The sequence below is a fragment of the Prionailurus bengalensis genome, chromosome A3, assembly GCF_016509475.1.
Source record: "Prionailurus bengalensis isolate Pbe53 chromosome A3, Fcat_Pben_1.1_paternal_pri, whole genome shotgun sequence".
Taxonomy (NCBI): Eukaryota; Metazoa; Chordata; class Mammalia; order Carnivora; family Felidae; genus Prionailurus; species Prionailurus bengalensis.
Window position 1 is genome coordinate 110,769,246 of NC_057354.1, and position 21,154 is coordinate 110,790,399.

The window sequence follows — 21,154 nt, forward strand, 5'->3', positions numbered from 1 at the left end:
GCCACTGTTCTGCCTGCCACACCAGGGCTGACATTGGTTCTTCCCTCCGCTCTGACTGTCCCGTGCACGGGGGCTCAGCTGATCCACGGGAGTCTCTGGGCATCCTTTCTTTGCGGGGAGGGGGCAGGGAAGGAGGGAGGGGAGCTGCTGAGTGTATGACTGAGGGTCTTCAGTCCAGGGCTGATAGGTAAGAAGGGTAAGAAAGTACAGCCCGCTTTCTACCACACTGGATGACTGTTACAGAGCAATGAGCAGAGAAAAGTCTTATTTCATTTTGAAATGAAGAAAAGCCAACATGTGGCTTTGTTCTGTAACTGTTTTCGAATGTTGATATCCTAGGGTTGATTACAGAGTTCAGAAGCACAGGTGCAATTCTGTTCCATTTGTACCGAAACTGGGGGCTAAAACAAAATCATGTTGAAGGTCAGGGGGCACGAGGCACACGTGGATCCAGGCTGCAGTGAAAACACCAGTGTGTTGGTTTCATTCGTTCTGCCGGCTCGAGTTTACCTACTAGCCGCTTGCTCCGGCTGTCCTTGCGTTTAGCCCTTCTGTGTGCCTGTTGGTATTAAGTGCAGTCACGAGCCTGTTGGCTGTGCACTTCTAAATCAGAGCTCAGCTGCAAAACAAGGGCTTGGTCCTAGGCTTTTTGCTCAAGCACAGCGTTTCAGTCTTCAGCTTGGTGGAAAGCTTCAATCATCAGAAGCTTTCTCGGCAGATGAGCAAAATCTTTGCTTTGAAGTCAATTTTGGTTGACATTGTAGGGATTAACCCAAGATTTAATACCTGCCCTCTCCCCAGTGGTCATGCATTTAGCTGTGTGCTCTTGGGCAAGTCACTCAACCTCTCTGAGGGCAGCACCGCCTCTCTTACAGCAGGCGTGTGATGATTGGGGAATGAACTCTGTGGTTGCCTGAAGGCTGGTGCGGTTGGGGGTTAGAGGCTTCTTCATGTGCAGGGAGGGGGGACGTGGGAGCATGCTGGTACCACAGTGGTTGAGGCCTCCCCTGGTCTGGATCAGGAGCAGAAGCCCAGGAAGTGCAAGGTGAAGGTGCGGAGGAGCAGAGACCGCGAGCCCGCTGCTGGGCTGAATGGGGAATCGAGGGGACAGAGAGACACAGAGAGGCAAAGAGGGAAGGACCAACCACTTGTCAATCCCGTGACATCAACCCCCCTTCCCTTGGGCTACCTGGACTGATTTTCTGTTTCTTGCACCCAAAAGATCTTTGTGTAGGATGCTTGGGAATGAGCACTGCATCCTGTAAATCAGATCATTTTTAATACTTCCAGTATTTTTATCTCATATTTGCCTTTTGTTTCCTGTTAATAGTATGAGTCTCTTAAATTCTAAATTTAAAAGTCTAAATCTAGCCGTGAAAGTCTAAATTCTGACGCAGCCCTCCTAAGGAAACGCGGGGAAGGAATCTTCTGAGCCTGGCACGTATGAGCAGAGTTTCCAGATTTCAGGGACTCCTGCCTGGCCAGCTTCTTCCCAGCCCACACCTCTCCTTGGAGTGCTCATTGTTGGTAGGCTGGGCACTTCCTGTAGAGCCTCATTTCCTCTCTATAACATGTGGGACTTTCTATGGCCCCAAGGCTCTGTGATCCTGAGAAAGCAACACGATCCCAGTGACCCTAAGGTGGGCACTGGAATCCACTGAGGACCCAAGACTCCAGGAGAGGGATCAGATACCAAATCAGCCAAGCACTGGCCCTTCCTGCTTTTCATCTTCCAGAAACACAGGCCCCACATCTGCCTCTACTTCTGCTTCCTCCCCTTTCCTGCCCCACTCCCTCTCTCTAGATGCACTAAGACCATTTGGTAAAGAAAGGATTGAAGGGAGCCCCCTCAGGAAGGAAGCCAGGGGGCTGAAATCAGAAGCAATTTCAGCTGGGCACACAGATTTCCCTTCCACCTCACACACACTTCTTATACCGCCCTCCAATTTATTGTGTTCCCCACATTCCACTAAAGGATGCATCACCTCCGTGCAACACATCATGTCATTACTGACCACGCCACCTAACTGGAACCAAGGCTGGAAGGAAGGGAGAGGCGGCTCGTTTAGTCTGTTAGCCCAACCTTCATTTATTGGGTGTCTTCCGAGTACAGAGCCAGTCACTGAATCACAGGACATCAGGGCTGGTGGCACCCTAATAAATCATCCCGTCCGCCCCCAGGACTTCACAGATGGCAGCACTCACACGGAGAGGTTAAAGCACCTGCTTAAGGTCACACAGCAGAGCTCAGGCCAGAATTCAAGACATCCTGTCACCAGTTTGTTGTGCTTTCTAGCCCACCCTATGGCTGAAGGAAGGTGCAGATGATTGATTCGCTTCTATGAGTACATAAAGTGAAGGAAAACATGCAATTTCTCTTAAGTGCTCCAAATTAATAAGGACCCAGGATACAGAAAAAGATGAATAGCAAAGGCATTTTTAGAAAGCGAAATTGGAAAGCATGGAGGTAACTCTTCTTCTGCAAATGGTGATCACATTAGGAAAACGTGGGGGGAAATAGTTTTCTGGGGGGAAGGAGCCTTTATTGAATTGGTTTTCCTTCCCTGCTACATTTGCTCGTTCATCCGCCTTCCCACTGGCACACAACACTATTCTTCCGCCCATTTTTCTTTCCCCTGACATATTTATTACCTTATTTTCATATTATACTATAACCCTTGGTATACACAGCTTTTAAAGCAGCTATTTTTAATGCAAGATGACGCGCCAAGCTTTGAACCCCCCAATAAAATTGACCGGGGACATCTGGCACTAAAATGCTTACACTTCCTCCCTAGAGAAGCCTGCTCTCCGTTTGCTATCTTTAAAAAGTAACGTAGGAATGAAAATAGGTTGACATTTCGAAAACAAAACAATGACCAAAAAATCTCATTTTTCTATTTCAAGTTAAAGTCTTCAAGATAGATCCCTTGAGAGTTGACATTTGACGCAATTGGTTATTTTCATATATTTGACTCTGACTATATACAAGGGCCAGGTAGCTCATCTACTAATTTTTCTTCAGAGGAATACAAGATAGTACTAAACGTGTCATTGGAATTCAATGTTAAAAGTACAAATGCTATAAATTTATGAAAACAAAGGATTTGTGATTATTTCTTTTGACAATTGAAAAATAAATATTCTAAGGTCTTTGAGATAACAGCCTTGATTAAAATACAGCTCCTGGAGATCCTTGGGGAATTCCAAAGGATCTGGAGACCCTCTGGTTGTTGTCAGGTACATATGTTTTTACATTTTAGGTGCAGAGAAATTAAGTCGTGACTGAAGCTTCTGAGCTACAGGCACAGAGGTCTGTGTTAGTTTCCGCTGCTAAGGTTAAGCCGTGGGTCTGCGGGGAAGAAGGGGTCATCTTGTGTCTGAGAGTCCTTTGTGGAAAGGGAGATAACTATCCTGCCCTTAATGGTTTCTGGTCAAAAGTCCATCTATTATTTGAGATTTGTGCTTGTTCGCTCTTCTGATCGTTTGCTTATTGCCTGTCAATATCTGTATATCTGCTTCAGGGAGAAGTAGGTTTCTCGTATTATAATGAAATAAGATGGGCTTATTATCCCAAAGAAGAGAAGAGGTTGAGATTGGATGTCAGTATGAATGCTTGATTTCTACCCCAGCTAAAATAATAGAACGGAATGGGGACAGGCACCTGGTGCTCAGCTGACTGACAGACCACTCCCCTCCCCGCCCATTCTTCCCCATTGCCTGGTGAGCTCTTCTGGTACCAGTGCAGAGGCCTAAGGTCATATGGAGAAAAGAGAAAGGTCAACCTAGAGCACCGTATCTTCTGGGCATCTTACCTGTCGGTGTGCAGGAGTGAGCACATGGTACGGTCCACCTTCCTCATCTACAGATGACAAAACTGAGGACGAGAGAGAGGCGAAGGCCTAGCCTGAGGCCACGTGCTTGTTGTGGGCGGAGCGAACACTGGATTCCAGCTCTCCTCCTTCCCAGATAAATATCCTCTCTACCAATCGGAAGTGCAAATGCCATTTACTTCCAAATGTTCATTAACCTGTCCTTCCCTTCTGGAAGAATCAGATTTCTTAAATGGCACCTGAATTGCTTCAGTTTCTTTCACTTACATTTGTATTAGGGAAGACATGAATTTATGCTCTAGGATGCGTTGGTATTATTTGTGGCACAAGATTAAGTATGCGACGCCACTTGGTTTCACAGCACTTACCCATACTGAACGATGCCCATCAGTGGACCGGCAGGGCCAATGTCAAGAGCTTGGGCAACATCAGCCAGGAACTGCTTTTGGATTCGGAACCGACGTTTGCCAATGCTTGAGCTCCCGTCAATTACAAATGACAAGTCAATTTTGCAGTCTGAGGAATGGAAAAGGGGTCTGTTATTCTGATGATCTCTCATTGCATTAACCTGGGCATTCTCCCCCTCCCTCTTTCCCCATCAGAGCCCGCCCCCCCCGATAATCCAATGAAAAGAAAATAAAAAAAAGTGGCAAGATGCGGGGTATATTCACTTATTTATATTCCTGACAGATTTTCACTGGGCCCCAAGGTCCGGGACACTTGGACTAGTACTTATTTCTATAAATGTTTTAGAATTCTCTGCCCCAGCCACACTGATAGACTTCAGAAGCAATGACCTCCCATTCAAGTTTGGGGAAATCCTGAGGATGGTTTCCTAGGCTCAGACCATGTAGGTTCAGACCCCTAGATGTAGAATTCACGAAGACTGAGTCTCAGGAGCTTGTGCTAACTCTCGTCTTAATTTTGTAGAATTATGTGTTGGGTCTTTATAAAGGCAAGAAAAAATCAGCAAGGCCAGTGCGGAGGGGAGGGCAGGAATAGTAGAATGAGAAATTAATACCAATCTTCTCGTCATGTCCCTGGGTAAGGCAACCATAGAATTAACCATAGAATTATCTACACCTATCAGTACTTGTTTGTAGCAGTCTTTGAATTTTTCCCTTTCTTTTAGTTGTGATAAAGACTGGGACATTTTTCTGGCTAGGATCCCTGGACTTTCATGAATATATGGAGGTTATGTTGGAGGTGGGGGCGAAGAGCTATTCTCGGCCTCTCAAATGCTGTAGAAATTGGTGGAAAGCCACATAGGCTAATAGTGTCTTCTTTGCTCTCGACTGAAATTGCATCACCTTAGTATGATAAAACTGATTATTCAAAGCTGATCAGAAGTTCTTATTGGGAGGTATGTATCCCTTTGATCAATAAAAAAAAAAACAAACAAACGGGGAGGGGTGCCTGGCTGGCTTAGCTGGTTAAACGTCTGACATCAGCTCAGCTCACGATCTCATGGTTTGTGGGTTCAAGCCCCACGTCAGGCTTTGCACTGACATCTCAGAGCCTGGAGCCTGCTTCGGATTCTGTGTGTGTGTGTCTCTCTCTCTGCCCCTCCCCTGCTTGTGCCCTCTTTCTCTCTCAAAAATAAAGAAACATTTAAAAAAATGGGGAATGAATCGTTTAACAACTGCAATTTGGGAGACAAAAATATTTCAAAGCACAGTTCCACGTGGAGAAAAAGAGAGGGGGACAGTAAAATTGGGAATTTCTGGGCTGGAGCATCCACGAGGACACAAGGACCAGTGATGCCCTTTGTGCTTGGTGGCCGCAGCTGCCTGAACAAGCCTGGATCTCTTTAAGCTGCCATAGGATCGCCCATGAGGCCACTCTCAGCCTTCTCTTCTCTCCAATGCATGTTGTATTGCTTCCATGCGACTGGGGTCTTCCCTTCCCCAGAAGGAGGTCGGTGGGCAGGGAGGGATATCCATCTACCTACCAATCAATCAAAGTATATATATATACATATATATATATATGTATATATATATACACATATATAATGAGAACAAGAAATGGACATGAATTGACACAGTTTTAAGCAGATTTGATGAGAAATACTTATTAAAGAGTGATACTACGGAATTGGCAGATTAAGGGAAAAAAGTTGTATCTGAGAATGTGCTTCATTATCTTGCACTGGTGCATGGCAATGAAAGCAAGGGGAGAAGTAGGCGATGACAGCGACCTCTCTGGGACTGGCTGACTCTGCTCCATCTGGAATCAGTGCCTTGGCTCATTAGTGGATCTTGCAAACTTTTGCTTCCTGTCTGCCTGGACATTTAGTGCCGGCCAACTCTTCTTTTTCTGCTGGCTTCCCCTGTCTTTGCTGCCCCCAAACTGCCTATACCCAAGCATGATCCTTGAGATGAATATTACAGGAATCAAAGAAAATCAAGAAGTGAAGCTTAAAGATGTCACAGAAGCCTGGGAAAAAGCAGAAGAGAAGCAGAACAGTTCTAGGGCTACTGATGTACCCCACACAGGGGGGGCCCATTCTTTCCTATGTCCGAGCTTGCAATGAGAATTGTTGCCAGCAGGTGGCAGTGGTGTTCTTCAGGGCTTGCCGCTCACCAGGCAGGCACCTGTGGTTTGCTAGAAATGAGGACTCCCAGGCTCCACCCAGATCTACAGAATCAGATCCCCATTTCAGCAAGAACTCCAGGTGACCTGTGTGCACATTAAAGTTTGAGAAGCACTCCTGAACAGGGCTTTTTCTTCTAGATGTCAGTAGATTAGTTCAATATGCCTTTTAAAATGAAAAGTCTTTTTTTTAATAACTGTTAATTAGAATAAGGCCCCGAAGTGACTTCCTTTCTTTTTTTTAAAGAATGTTTATTTTTGAGCCTGGGAGGGACACGGAGGATCCTAAGTAGGCTCCTCACAGACAGCAAGGAGTCTGATGTAGGGCTTGAACTCAGGAACCGGGAGGTCATGACCTGAGCCGAAATTGGATGCTTAACCGACTGAGCCCCAGGCACTCTAAGGGTGGTTTTCTTTTTAAATAAATAAAGCCCACGGGGCGCGTGGCTGGGTCCGTTTGTAGAACTTTGAGTCTTGATCTCAGGGTCAGGAGTTCAAGTCCCATGTTGGGTGTGGAGCTTACTTAAATAAAGCAATGAGCCTCTTCTTCATGGACAAATTTTTTCTCATTTCTTACAACTTGAACCTTGTTCAGGATTCAAGTGTTCACTTCATAGCTAAGCTTTAAAGAAGTTGAGATGCTCTCTATTTGCTTAGGTCTCTTTACTACTACCTGATGGCTGACATTGGAATCACCTGTGCTCCCCATTGCCCAGAATGCTTTAATGATCTGGCTTTCAGCTCTGCGCATGTGCTCACTGAGACACAGCGGCTTTCTCGTATTGAGAGGAAAACATGCCGATATGTAGATGGCATCACTACTACAGGATAGAACTGAGTTACTAAATGTTCAGCATGAACAATTTATTACGGTCACAGAGGGCAGAAGTTGGAAGACGAGGAAGAAAAGGTAAGATATAGTGTCTACGGGAATCAATCTACCAATTTTCTTAATTGCTTTGGTTTTCTCCAACATGACACAATTTTTATAGATTAATGCTTTGTGTTGTCTCATACATTAGGCCAGTGCTTCTTAACCCTGGATATATATCAGAGTCGCTTATGCAGCTTCAACAAATAAGAATGCCTGGGAATCTCTCTGGGCTGTGCTTCTTAAGGTTTGATGTGCAAAGAAATCACTTGACTCAGTAGGTCTGGGGTAGAGCGTGGGATTCTGCCCTCCTAACAGGCCTCCAGGTGATGCTGATGTGGCCAGACCATACACTGAGTAGCAAGATCTAGGGTGAGTGGGATTCAGTAGGTATGAGCAGGAACTGGACATCTTGAGTCTTCAGGTGATTCTCACACACAGCTGGGTTGGGGCTCACAGCGCCCTGGTAGCTGACTTCCAGCGACTTTCTAGGGGAATCTGTGGGTGCTCCCTTGGGCCTGTAGCACTCACCTGCCTCTCGGTTTTCCTCTTTCCCTCCCAACCCCGCCCGGATCCCTCCTGTCTGGTATCCTCAGGTGGCTTCTCCACCTATTTAGTGCTGAAGTTCTTCAAGTTTTTTCACTTTTTAAAAATGCATTTATTTATTTTGAGAGAGAGTGGGGGAGGGGCAGAGAGAGAGAGAGAGAGAGAGAGAGAAAGAGAAAAGAGAATTCCAAGCAGGCTCCACTGTGTCAGCACAGAGCCGAACACAGGGCTCAATCTTGCAAACCATGAGATCATGACTGGAGCCGAACTCGAGAGTCGTATGCTTAACTAAGGCTCCCAGGCACCCTGGAAGTTCTTCACGATTAAGCCCTCTGGTTTCCCTAGGTCACCTTTCCTGTTCTCATGACCTTGGTTTTAAACCCTAGCTCATCATCTTCCAACTCTGAATTCCCAGGGGGCTCCTCCTTCTCAAGTCAGATCTGGGGAGTCAGGCACCTACTGGACCAAATGTCTTTCAGAAGATGGAAGACAGAAACCATCTGTGGACCCCTGTGGACCTCATGGCAGTACCATTATCCCAGCTGCTTCCTCTCTCATACCTCCCCCTCCAAGCCTCTAGATTCTTCCTCTCTGTTTCCTGTTTCTCTCCATTTCCAGTTCCAGCTCAGAGCTCTGTCTGCCCTCATGCCCAGTAAGCCCCTGGCCCTGCTGGCAAGCCAGTCTCCTCCTCTACCCCCCTCCTTTGTCTCCCTTTTCCATCCCACCCTGTTGCCATAGTGATGTTTAAAAAATCCGATCCTCTCCCCTTCGTGTACACAGTTTAAATCCTCCATAAGCTTCCCTTTCCCCTTAGAACAAAGTGACAGAAGAGAGGAGATCAATAGATCCAGGGTGGGAAAGAGGTGGGTTTGGGTGGGAGTAAGCGGGGAGAGAGGGAAGCAGATTGGATGTCACGGCCACTATGGGTTTCTAGTTGTCAGTTAACTTACTTGGATCTCCCTGGGATAGCGGCTCCAAAGCCTGTGTGCTTAATTCTTCTTTTGGAACAAATCCTGGAAAGAGCAGTAAAACTTTTGGTGACTTACAAGAACAGGAAGCATCTGGCCTTACCCCAGGGATGGGGACATAATGGATATTCACACCCAGCTGCAGGGCGAGGGGCTTGGCTACAGGCTGACTGTGTTCTTCTCCACACCACCCCCACCTTGAGAGATAAGACTGAATTACTGACAGTCTACAAAAGACATGGCAGCTTATGGGTGCTCAGGGGTCTGAAGTCAGAAGACTTGAGTTCTGTTACCTACTGCCTGTTAACTGAGTCTGTCTGAGCCTTAGTTTTCTTACCTGCAAGCAGTAAGCACTTTGCCAGTGTGAATTATCCCTCTGTAAAACTCTGAAAATCTCAAGGTCAGGGCATGTGTCTTACCCATCGTATAAACCTTCATGGTGCCTATCACCATAGGTCCTCGGTCAACATTTGGTGACTGAGTCAATGCACGAAGATGGGTGAGACACATGGCCAGTCTAAGGGGGGGGGGGCGCAGATGCAAGCTGCAGGGCAGGAGATAAGACACCAGCAACTCCAACAAGTGAGAGGGTCTAGAACGCAACCCCTCCCCTCCACAGCCTGAGATTAGAGGGGAAGCTACAAAAGGGTTTTGTCCTTTTAGTGCGTGTGTGTGTGTGTGTGTGTGTGTGTGTGTTGAATTTCAGCCTTGGGAAAGTGCTTTAGAGCCATTTACATGGAAGCCAAATTCACACATGTATGATATAAGGGAATAAAGACCATCAATAAGATGGCCTGGGAAGTTGGTCTTCCTATTTTCAGCATGCCTGGAGTGTGGGGTGCCCTCCCAGAGGCTCCGTCAGAGGAGGGAAGTGCGGGGGGCTCTGCTCTTGGCTGTGGTGAGCTTTCTCCAGGCTTGTTAGTTTTTCCAATTTGCCAAGCACATGATTTCATCTTTTCATGAAAGGTCAGTCTGCTCATCCCACTTCCTCACATCATTTTGAAAATTCACTTTGGGTGTCTAACGGCATTTCTCAGCCAGGAGCCTCTCAGGGAAACTGTCCAAGGCTCCATGTTGGAGGGAGGGGGGAAGAAACGTGAGGCCAGAGGCCTCTCCTCCACCCCGTCGTTCCCTACCAGTAAAATCTACCCTCAGACCGAGAGCCAGAAGGCTGTGTTTGCTGTTGGAGTTTCAGACCCTTAATTCAGTAAACAGTAAACAGCGAGCAACACTCATTCATGTCAAGGGCCAAGCTGAATACCACTTTGCAAAGAAGGACAGGGCAATAGAGGGAAGTCAGAGTGTGCTTTGAGATGGAGTGAGCCTCTAAACCTAATTTTGGGGTGAGGAACTCACTCCCTTGTACGTTCGGGTCTTCATGACTCTCACTTCCCTTTCGTTATCCGGTGGACAACAGTGGCCTCTGTGCCACCAGCTGGATTATCAGACTCTCGTGATTCTGTAATCCTATGTCTCCATCTAGTCGTGGCCAGGGGGTTGGGCTGTATAATTACCTGCATCTAAAAGGACCGATCCAGGTTTCCACAAGTCCATTTCCCCTGATTTTCAAAATTAAAAAGAAGCAAACTTGTTATTTAGGTGAAACCAGCAGAAACTTTCAAGTGAACTGCCCGGATGATAACATTTTCCACTTGTGGCAGAGAGTTCAATAAAAGAACACGGGACCAGACGTTAGGAAGATACCACCTAAAACCTACAGCGTTTTTTCTCGTGGGAAGCTCTGAAAACCAAAGACAAAAACATCTTTGCCCTTTCCTTTCTTTTACTGTGAACCAAGAATCATGGACTATAAAAATCCCGGGATTCAAGGGGACCTAAAAGCTCATCCAATCCAGACCAACCTCCCCAGCATGCTTCCACAACATCACTACCAAGTGAGTGGATGGCTGGTGCTTGGATACCGCCAGAGACAGGGAACTCATTACATACCCAACCAAGACAGTACATTTCTTCTCGGACCGTTGAGACTGTTAGAAAATTTTTCATCGTATTGATCGGAAATCTTAATCCACCCCTCCATCCACACTTACTAAGCGCCCAGCATATACCCAATATCATTTCAGGTACATTTGACTCACCCATCTATTTTATGTTCTCTTCCTTAGAACCACACAGAACAAATCTGGCCCCGTCAGGGAGTGGGCAGTCCACTCATTTCCTGGGGCTCGGCTGCTCATTGTGTGCCTCATGCAGAATAAAGCAGAGTCACCGGGCATTTCTATGTGCAGTAAAATGTTTAATGCCCCACTATAAACTGGGGTTGATAAGGTGGAAAGCGTGGTCAGGAAGGGAGGGGGATTCTTACCCAAAAGTCCCTGACGTCTTTTGGAGAATCATGGCCAGGAGGGGCTCAGAAGCAGCACAAACGTGTTATGAAGCCTCATAAGGACACCAAAATAGCTGTTTCTCTTCCTCTGTCCCTTCCTTCTGTCCCCACCTCCCCAGCTCAGAAAGTGTAATCAGCCCATCAGCTTTGCGGCAGGCCGAAATGAGTAACACACCCAAAAGAAGTGATGTTTTCCTTCATAGGATGAAGGTGCCCGGCTATTTTGAAAGGCTGTCTGCGTTTGTGCACATTCTGATTTAGTGGTGAGAACTGAGTTTAATCTGGCTCAGCCATTAACCAGGTGTACACCTTAAACAAGTCTCCTACCCTCTGTGAACCTTAATTTCTCTGCGAATCACATTAGCAGGTTGGGTGAGATGATCTCCCTGTTCAAATATTTATGACTTAGAAGTTTAAACGGTCGGCTCGTCTCATTTCTCTATCGCCACCTACTGGTAAACACACGCACTTCACCCTTTCCTTGAAGAACGAGTCTGGTAGCATCTCAGTTTTTGCCCAAGGCTTTCAGCACCCTTGAATGCTACAACGAATTAGAATTCTGGGCATACTTTAGCAAGAGAGAAACAGTTCCCTGACAGTAGGGAACCAAGCCCTTCCTCCTGTCCTGGGAGCCTGTCTTTCTGTCGGTGCCACTTATATTTGTTTGGGACAAGCATGAACCAAATCACTTATCCAAAAGCTGGAGGCTGAAAAATATTTGGACAGCTGAGACTTGGTGTTTTTTGGACTTGGTGGTGATGGGAAGGAAGTCTGTGAGAACACTGACTTTCTGATGTTGAAGAGTAACCAGGTGATGTGAGGATAAAAGGCACTGGAAGACCCATCCTCTGTCTACCCAACCTTGGCCGGGGGGTTGGGGGACTTGCCTACCTTCTCTGACCTCAAGTTTTCTCCTGTGTAAAGCTGAGGTCATGAACACCTGCCTTGACCTGCTTCCCACAGAGGTTAATGTGTACAAAATCACACTGCAAAGTGTAAGCCAGTCTTAAAAAACAAGGACTTATTTTTTGGGACGATACTTGCTTGGTCATCTCATAGATACAGTCAGCGTCTAAGGGAAGAACTGGCTCTGAAGGATTTCCATGGAAAAAATGTAGATCTGTTAACGTTTACTAAGAGCGCGCTTGGCGTCAGGCACTGGCCAAGCACTTTGCAAGTTTAAGTCACAACGGCCCCGTGAGTTGGGTTACGGCTGCGACCTCACGTTACAGGTGAGGAAGCTGAGGCACAGGGAGAGGTCGAGCTGAACTTCGAGCTCAGGCTCCAGAGCCTGCACTTAATCACCCCCTGTTCATCACACGTGCGAAGTCACTGTCACGTTGGCATCTCAGGGTCATCTTAGGCCACTGAAGGACACACAACCTGGCACACTCCCCGTGACTCACGCTAAATGTGGGGGACCCCCATATCCCTGCTCTGAGACCCTGGTGATGACCTCTGCACTGGTGACAGCTTCCGTTCCCTGCACATCTGGAGGTGACCAGCACAGGACCCAAGCGGGAGCTGTAAGACACGGCCCTTAGGGCTGTAAAGTTTTATGGGGCAGAAGCACAGTTGGCCCTTCGCCCCCCCCCCCCCCACCGGGTTCTCCCCAGAGAGTCCCCTGGAGTGTGAGTATTAGGAGGTGGCGGTCTGAGAGGCAGCAGGCCTCCGGAGCTGGGGCACCCTCGTACCCTCCTTCCCTTGGCCCGGCTCCCTGCCTGGAGTCGCACGGTCCCCGTGGACAGCTCCCTCTTGCTGTAGTGAAATGGCACGCACTCGCAGAGCCGCTGGCTGGGCCAGAGAGAGCACAAGGGCTATCAGAGCAGGCTGAGGACAGTCCAAGGTTCTAGGCACTTGATCTGTCACCGACGCATCCATAATGCTCGGTTTACAGACGGGTTGCCCTCCCAGCTTGGCGTGGGATATTGGTTTGGGACCTGGCAGCCTTTTCGCGTGCAGACAACATTAATTCCATGGTTGGGTTTCCAGGCAGGTGAAGCCTATTGGATCGAACATGGTAGCCTGAAGCCAGACAGCAGAAGCAGAATGGTTCTGAGGCAAAGTCACCGAGTTCTAACTGAAATCATCAGAAGCACCCTCCTTCCCCTGGAAATACAGCTGGCGTGGCCATGCTAGCAAGGTGGCTCCTGTCCCCACTCAGAGGGTGCTGGAAGGAGGGGCAGGGCCTGGCAGTGGAGGCCAGAGGTGGCAGTGGCCTTACGGATGACTCTGAAGGACCAGGGTGTGGGGCCTTCTACCTGTGGAGGCAGAATTCCAGAACCTGAAAATATCTTAGTTGTCTTTGTAGTCCTAATGCAAAGCACAGTGTCTGACATCTAGCATGCTCAGGAAATAGAATTTCTTTTAATTAAAGAACAGTTCCTCTGCAGTGGGGATGGTGGCTTAAATTGGGGAGGTTGGGCAGAAGGCATGGTGGGAGGTGGGTTTTAAGTCTGGCGTCCTGTGGAGGAGAGGATGAACTACTGAGGCCAACGACAATCTCATGAGGTCCATGTATAGCTGTCCGCGTCTGTTAATGGGTTGCCTTAAACACAGGTATTTAGTGGGGCTCTGAGATTTGGTCCCATGTGGTATAGATTTGTATCAGTGATGAGAAAAGAGGCAGGTGGCACATTAATCAATTATGCGGATGACAGAAAAGTTGGAAGGATAGTTAATACACTAAATGACAGAATTAAGATACAGGAAGATGGCAAGAGACAAAACTGAGGAATTTCACAGCGATAAGTGTGATATTCTAAGTTGGGTTCAAAGACTCAATGGCACAAAGACAGGACGGATGTGACCTGCTTCTGTAGAAGTGCAAGAGAAAAACACCCTGGTGACTTGAGTTACTGAGTTATTGCCATGATGGAAGCAGAATATTTAGGCAGCGAGAGGCAGTGCCCTGGCACACACCCCTCGTGGGTGGCATTGTGTTCTGGTCTGAGTGCTCTGTGTGAGTCTTTCAAGGACTGTGGTCACAATCTGCCAGGTCACAGAAAGACCTGTGGGAGGAACCGGAGAAATTTATCCTAGAAAAGATGAGACGTAAGGTGGATGTGAAGGCTCCTTTTGTATATTTGAAAGGCTCTCAAATTCATATTCTTAAAAATGATTGAAGGGGCGCCTGGGTGGCTCAGTCGGTTAAGCATCCAGCTTTGGCTCAGCTCATGATCTCACGGTTCATGAGTTCAAGCCCTGCGTTGGGCTCTCTGCTGACAGCTCGGAGCCTGGATCCTGTGTCTCCCTTTCTCTTTGCCCCTCCACCTCTTGTGCTCTGTATCTCAATAAATAAATAAATGTTAAAAAAAAATTATCAAAGACCCCAAGGGGTTCTTGTTTGTGTGTTATCCTACTAAAAATCAAAATGCTCGGTCATTTGAAACAGAATGTTAACTATTTCACCATTTATTATGCTTTTTTTTTTAACACGAGAAATAGCTATTTTCCAAAATAATTCAGTGACAAGGGTGACAAATTTCTTCAATGCCTGGCATAACAGAAGACTGTGGGAATCTGATATCTGTTCCTCAGTCTGTTGGGACATGTTTCGGTTGAAGGACGAGAAGAAAGTCTGGCCTCACTCAGTTGTGCGGTGGGAGCAGGGAGGACATCCCAGGATCCCCATGAGCAGGGTCCTCAGGCTTCACTCTGAGACACACTAGTTTAGCCAAATTAGGATCAATGGGCCTAAGTTCTAGATAGTTACGTCTAACAGTGAGAGGGCTGGGACCCCTCCTGACCGCTCACTCAAAGGTATCTGACGTGGGGCAAAAGCCTTTCTCTGGCATATTCGGTGGGGAATCAGACCGGAGGCAGTTTATGCAATTCATCCCAATTCCATGTCTCAGTGATTTTCTAGCTGAAGAACTGGGCAACTTGCCTGATAGGCCTGATTACCTCTGAGGTGAGAGCCTGACAGAGGGTATCTAAGAGCCCCAAACGTTCTGACCTGCCTTTGCTCACGGTGTGCGAGTGGCTTCTGCCCACAGGCAGGAGCCCTAACGAGGCTGCGGGACCGGTGAGGCCTGGGTGCCCGTGGGCTAGGAGACACTCCGAGGCCAGGGCTCTCTGGGGGTGGGTGGGTGGTTCAGAGCAAAGTTCCAGGGATGACGGTGAGGGAAGGAGCCGCAGAAATGGGTAGGATTTGAGGATACAAAGGCAGCTGGGCGCATCTGGAAAGTTTAGGAAGATGGAGCATAATGGCTGGGAGCATGAAAGAGAAAGGCAAAGGAATGAGGGCTCAGAGCTAGAGAACTAGAGAGGTAGCATTAGAAAAAGAGAATGGGGTCAATCACTGAAAGTAACCTTGGATTCTTGGGAGTCAAAAGTAGGAGCTTGGAGATCAGGTAATGTGCCTCATTACCAACCACCCCCTGAGCCGTGTCTGATTTGTGGTGTATGTGAGCTCAATCAATCCCAGAGGCGGGTCCTGGGGTGTGCAAGGTGGGGGCATAGGCCGCCCAGGCGGGAGCCTCTCAAGCAGACCCAACCCATGAGAGCTACTGGGTGTCTGCACGGCTGGAGATTTTTCTCTTTGACACACCAAGAACAGACAAAGCAAAGAGACGTTTTCTAGAAGGTAAAATGCCTTGGCATGCCCACAGACTCTGACCATGTGGCAGGGGCCAGCAGCCAGTGCATGGGGAGTAAGGTATTTGCAAGGGTGCTGGAGCACGGCTGGTGAGCAGCGGGCAGCTTACCCTGGCTGACCTGTGCTCCAGCAGGCTTCTGGAAAGCAGCTCTGGGAGAATCCTGACTTTGGATACCTGATGGGATCACACGGCATCAGCTGATTCAGGTGCAACCAGCAGTCTGCTCTCCTCCCGTAATTTGCCCCCTAGTATAAGTGCCCCCGGTTCAGATCTTCCTTGGAGGTCAGCCAAGCTGGCTGAGCTTGGCTCTCCTTCTGGCGGTGGTGGAGGAGGCAGAGATCCTAGCCAAGGGGACAGGGTGTGGGAGTGCCCCGTGCCTGGCTGCCTAAAGGGTCCCGGGGGCCTACTGAAGGCTAGAATGGCCTTGGAACCCTTGCCTTGCCCAGAGATCTGATTCCTAAAACCCTTTGTCCAGGACAACAGCATGTGCTTTGGCAAAGGTACAGTTGGGCAGCAACTAGAGGGGGACCACATGGAGCCCCTGCTCTGATCCAGTATCAAAGCAAAACAGAACCTACAGTCTCTAGGAATCTTTTAACATGCGGAGGACAGACTGGTATCCCCCAGCAAGAGTAAAACCTGGACTCTTTTCCTTGGGAGACCCAGGCCCCACATGGCAGTGCCCTGTGGCTGCAAAAGGCTTTGTGTCCCTGGATCAAGTGGATCAGCTTGTGGCCCAGGCCCTGAGCACAGTTTGTAGAAAGCACCCGGCCCTGCTGGATTTTTCTTTCTAATCTCTGCAGGCCTCCAGGGCATCACAGAGAAGAGAATTACTTGCCTCGTCCCTCTGCCATCCCAGGGCTTGGGCCAAACTTTAAGGGATCCACACAGACGTGAACAAAGGGTTGCTGGGAGTGTCATAAGTCACAGAATTCCTGGAGGAGAGAGAATGGGCTTCTATTCTCCATATCATAGAATTACCCCAGCAAGATCGGCTCTGCCCTTCCCTAGACAAAGCCACAAATTTTTCTCTTTCTTTTACCCTAGTTCCTCAAGCATAAACCCCAGAGAGTATCCCTTTTCAGGTTTACAAGAGCCTAGTTACTGAATCCTTAGGAATTTCCATCATAACCTGCACAAAAGTGCCTTGAGGGAACAGCCATGGGTGAAAGCTTTGCATTCCTTTCAAGTTTCCTCACAAGCTGGGCCCCTGAGCAGTGTCTCCTGTTGGCATCACTGGTTTAATGCCCTCTGTCCAAATCTAAATCAAATGGCAAGGATCTGGAATGACAAAGCTCATGTAAACACGCTTAACTTCCATCAGTAGCTGGAAAGGTGAGTTCAGGTTCTTACCTGGATCCGTGCGGGGGCTGTTTTGGCCGCTTGTGTAGGTGCTGGTGGCCCAGAGATCTGTAATAACATTTGACCGGTCAGAGCATGAATTTTCATTGAACTGTTCTCATTCTTTCCATGATCCAGCCTAGCAAGACATTACCAAGGTCAGAGCTAAGGTAAAGCTTTGTCCTTGGGCGGTCTGAACCTACCCCGAGGAGGCACTGAAATGGAAAAAAAAAGTCGGGGGGGGGGGTGGAGCAGGGATTTAACTCAAAATACTGACTGAAAATTCCACATAATAATCACCCTTGTATTTCACAATTGTCAAAGTATCTATCTTTTACTAAAGTGCCATATTTTTTTTTTATACTTTGTTATTCTTACAATAATTCTCAACGGTGCCACTCCTGAGGAGGTTAAAGTAATCCTTCAATAGCAATGTCACTTAACATTTAACAATTTGCTTAAATGGCGTTAACAGGGTATTGACTCAAATAGCATTAGCTTTCAGTCATTTTAAAGGCACACGAAGGGTTATCCTTAATTACTTTATGAGAAAATCAAATGCAACTTCGGTGTTCATTATTTATTGGGCAATTGCTCTGAAGCAAGGCTTTAAAAGGAAGGAGGGGGATTTTATAAAGAGGGAACCATGGGAAATGAGCTGAAAGAAGGAACCAAGTTTCAGGGAGGGGGAGAGAAAAAAAAGGTCATGGAACAATATCAATTTCTCTTAAAACCCAAACTGTCCACAAGTCAACGTTTCCCTCCCTTTGACTCTGTTCCATCCGTCTGAATACAAACTCTAAATAACTTTGTTTTCTGTCTCATTGTAACGATAACATGTGCTCACTGTGAAAATATATGCCGTGTATAGCAAGAACCCACATGCAATCTCTCTATCCTCCGGTTGCTGGTACACAAAAGTGAGATCAGCACCCGTGCTGTTTTGTCGACTCCTTCCTTGAGTTAACAACCCACCACAGGCCAGTCTCCTGCCAGGAGGTGCACATATTCATCAAAATGATAATAGCTGTGTGCTAATTGCTTTAACCATTCTGATGGTGGACAATTAAATCGCTTGTACTTCTTTTTCTGTTAGGAACAACATCTGTGTCCAGGCTCCTTGTCCCCCTCAGATGACGTTACCTCAGGATACATTCCAGTAAGTGCAAATTCTGGGTCGTTTCTCTACACTTTTGCCCAAACCACGTATCCTCAGTTTCTCATGTGAATTGGTGAAGAAGGATGTGGTATAGCTTAATTTGCATTGATTTGATTCCTGGGAAGGTTGAACATCTTCTGCTCTATTTATTGGTCATATACAGTTCTTCCGCTGTGGCTTGCCTGGTCATGACCTTCACCTATTTTTCCATGGGAATGTTCATCTTTTTCTTACTATTTGTAAGACTGGACTTGAAGACCTAAGTTTTCCAGATAAACTTAAAGACAGATACGCTTTCAGAGAGGAGATAAACGGCGAGAAGGTGAATGACCACGGCTGCCCGCATGTCTTGCCACCAGGCGGCGCTCTGCTCCCTTCCTTGGTTTACCCTTCTTCGTGGGCACATGTAATGTTAGGTCTCCCGAGTCACCTGTGGCACTTCTTGAAAGGAACCCGACTAGGAAAATCATGCCCAGCAGAGCCACCCCACCCTTGTAAGCCTGCGGTAGATTCAGCTGACCCTGCAGAGCAGGCCTGGAGGGATCTTCCATCTTTTCCAGAACTCCTTCCCCAGCATATCTACGGATCTGGTTCTACTGGCTGCCCTCTCTGGTTGTGGGATGTGGCTCTGTGGTGCCCGTGTAGTCTGGCTTCTCTCATGACGGACAGCCTCACTCCTGTCCCTCTGAAAAGTCTCTGTTGCTCTGGCTCTTGGCTCCCTTACCCCCAGCCTTGATTTGTTCCTCACTGTCTTGTTAGGTTTGCCTATTCACGGGTCAGTTAAGGGGTGTCCAGACCCATCCTTTTTCTTCCATCTGTATCAGCTCCTCTTCTTGGGCTGGGAGAGCCCCTGTCTTTTCCTGCTACAAAGTTTCCACCTTCCGCAAGACTCCCTCCAAGTTCCTATGTTCCGTCTGAGAGGCAGCCTTTTATCTTATTGTAGAGCAAAGATACTCGTTGATCCCAGAGGCAGATTGCTCCTGTTCTGGTACACACTTTTAGGTGTCCTAAGCTGAAGGGACCCGTTGCAGGGATCTTGGTAGGGTGTGTTCACGGGTGTAGCCCAGGATCTCAGGGCAGTGCCTGACACATAGCAGGCTCTCAATAAATATTTGTTGAATAAACAAATAAATTAGGTTTTACCTGGACACCCCATCTACAACACACTTCTACAATCTTTTGACTCTTGTCAATACAAAAGAGGAGAAAACCCTTAATAAAGGCAGTAACTTATCTATCAGCAATAGGAGAGTTGCTCTGTTAGAGCTGGCAGAACATTCTCAGTTGATTTGAAGAAAAAAAGGAATTATCTGTGTACTGATTATGACTTAATATAGTTGGGCTACAAGATCACAGCCAGCTACCTATAGCCATACATGAAAACAGGCATTCGTGAAAGTAGACTTACGGTTACCTGGGGCTGGGGGACGGAGGGATCAGTTAATGGGTACAGGTTTCTTTTGGGGATGATGCAAATGTTCTAGAATCGATCGTGGGGATGGTTGCCTAACTCTGCAAATATACTAAGAACAACTGAATTGTACAATTTCAATGGGTGAATTGTATGATATGTGGAAAGTATTTCAACAAACTCTTCTTAAGAAAAGAAAAAGACAGAGGCCTTCAAACATCCATTTTCACTTCTCTTCATTCCTACAGCAAATCCTTTGAGTGGGCAACATGGTTTCTTCATGCCCCCTCTCCCTTCCTCCCCTTCCAGTCTGGCCCATTTCTTGGCAGTTACCGTGGAGGCGGCATGGAGCGCTCCTTCTGAGTGTTTGCCTGGCAGGCTGTGGGGCGGCGTGGGCGCTGGCCGAGGTTGAAGAGGGAGGCGGCCGGGCTGGGAGGCTGCTGTCCAACGGCCCCTGTCCCCCAGCCAGGAATAATGAGGCTTTGCCAGGTCAGGAGCCACTACATCAAGTTCCTTGAGGTTTCCACCAGCACAGGCCCAGCCTGTCACAGGATTTCCAAGCTCCCAGTGTAGCCAGATAAAAATGCCACATGTTTAATTACATGTGTTATGTAAAAACTGACCTCCTCCGAGGAGACACCAGGAGCAAACAACTTACTCAACCACTCAAAAGTCTCTGAGAGAATCAAGGGCCCCTAAAGTCAAGAGCCTGAAGTTATGAAGAAGGAAAGCTTGTGGCTTGAGGGTCTCTCCCACCCAGGATCCTTGCTTCCTATTTCTCTTGCTGTCAGGCATCATGTGCCTGTGCTCGTGTTAGCCGGGGTTCCACAGGAACAGGATGACGGGGGCAGGGACGGGGGTCATGTCCTGTGTATCCCGGCAATTATTTTTATTTGGGTACTTTCCATCATCGATCCTTCCAGGGGTTGTTCATCCCATGGAATGAAAATAACCCTTGTTTCATAGAGTAGTTAGGAACATTGAGTAAAGTAGTGCACACAGGGTGCCCAGCCCAGGGAAGCATTGACTGCGTGCTCCATTGTTATTCTTCACCTCAGTGGGCGTTGGGGGTGCCTAACATCCTCTGGCCTCGCTGCCCCATCCGTGGCAAGGGCAGGTCAGGCCCCTGCTTCTGGGATGGCTTCATTCCTGCCTGGGGTGTTCGTTTATGGCAGGGATGCCTACTGCAGGACAGTCAGGGGGGAACCCGGCTGCTGGGGTGCCATCGTGGCTCTGCTGTTTCCCAGCCGTGTGACCTGGGCCAGTTTCCTCACTGCCCTTCTCTCTGGTTTCCTCATCAATGCAAGGAATTAGTGAAATCAGAAGTCGTAGATCTAATTACGTAGCTCGGTTATGAGGATCTCATAGGCTAATTGTAAGGTGCTTCGAAGTGTCCAGCATGTTGCAAGTGCTGATGTTATTTGTTAGAAAAAAGGACGAATGGATGGCTGGACTCTGATATGGAACAGGCAAGGGCCCTGC

At 47.7% G+C, this 21,154-nt stretch overlaps 1 protein-coding gene across 1 annotated transcript in view; it reads right to left on the bottom strand.

Moving 5' to 3' along the window:
• The window catches only part of VIT (vitrin), a 105,134-nt gene that overhangs the window by 21,095 nt on the left and 62,885 nt on the right, over nucleotides 1-21,154 (bottom strand). Inside the window, exons 8-11 of the mRNA XM_043604176.1 lie at nucleotides 17,115-17,171; nucleotides 10,328-10,372; nucleotides 8,796-8,858; nucleotides 4,202-4,349 (exon numbers count right to left, since the gene is read on the bottom strand). Of these exons, the coding sequence (XP_043460111.1) occupies nucleotides 4,202-4,349; nucleotides 8,796-8,858; nucleotides 10,328-10,372; nucleotides 17,115-17,171 (313 nt within the window). The remainder of the gene's footprint in view (nucleotides 1-4,201; nucleotides 4,350-8,795; nucleotides 8,859-10,327; nucleotides 10,373-17,114; nucleotides 17,172-21,154) is intronic.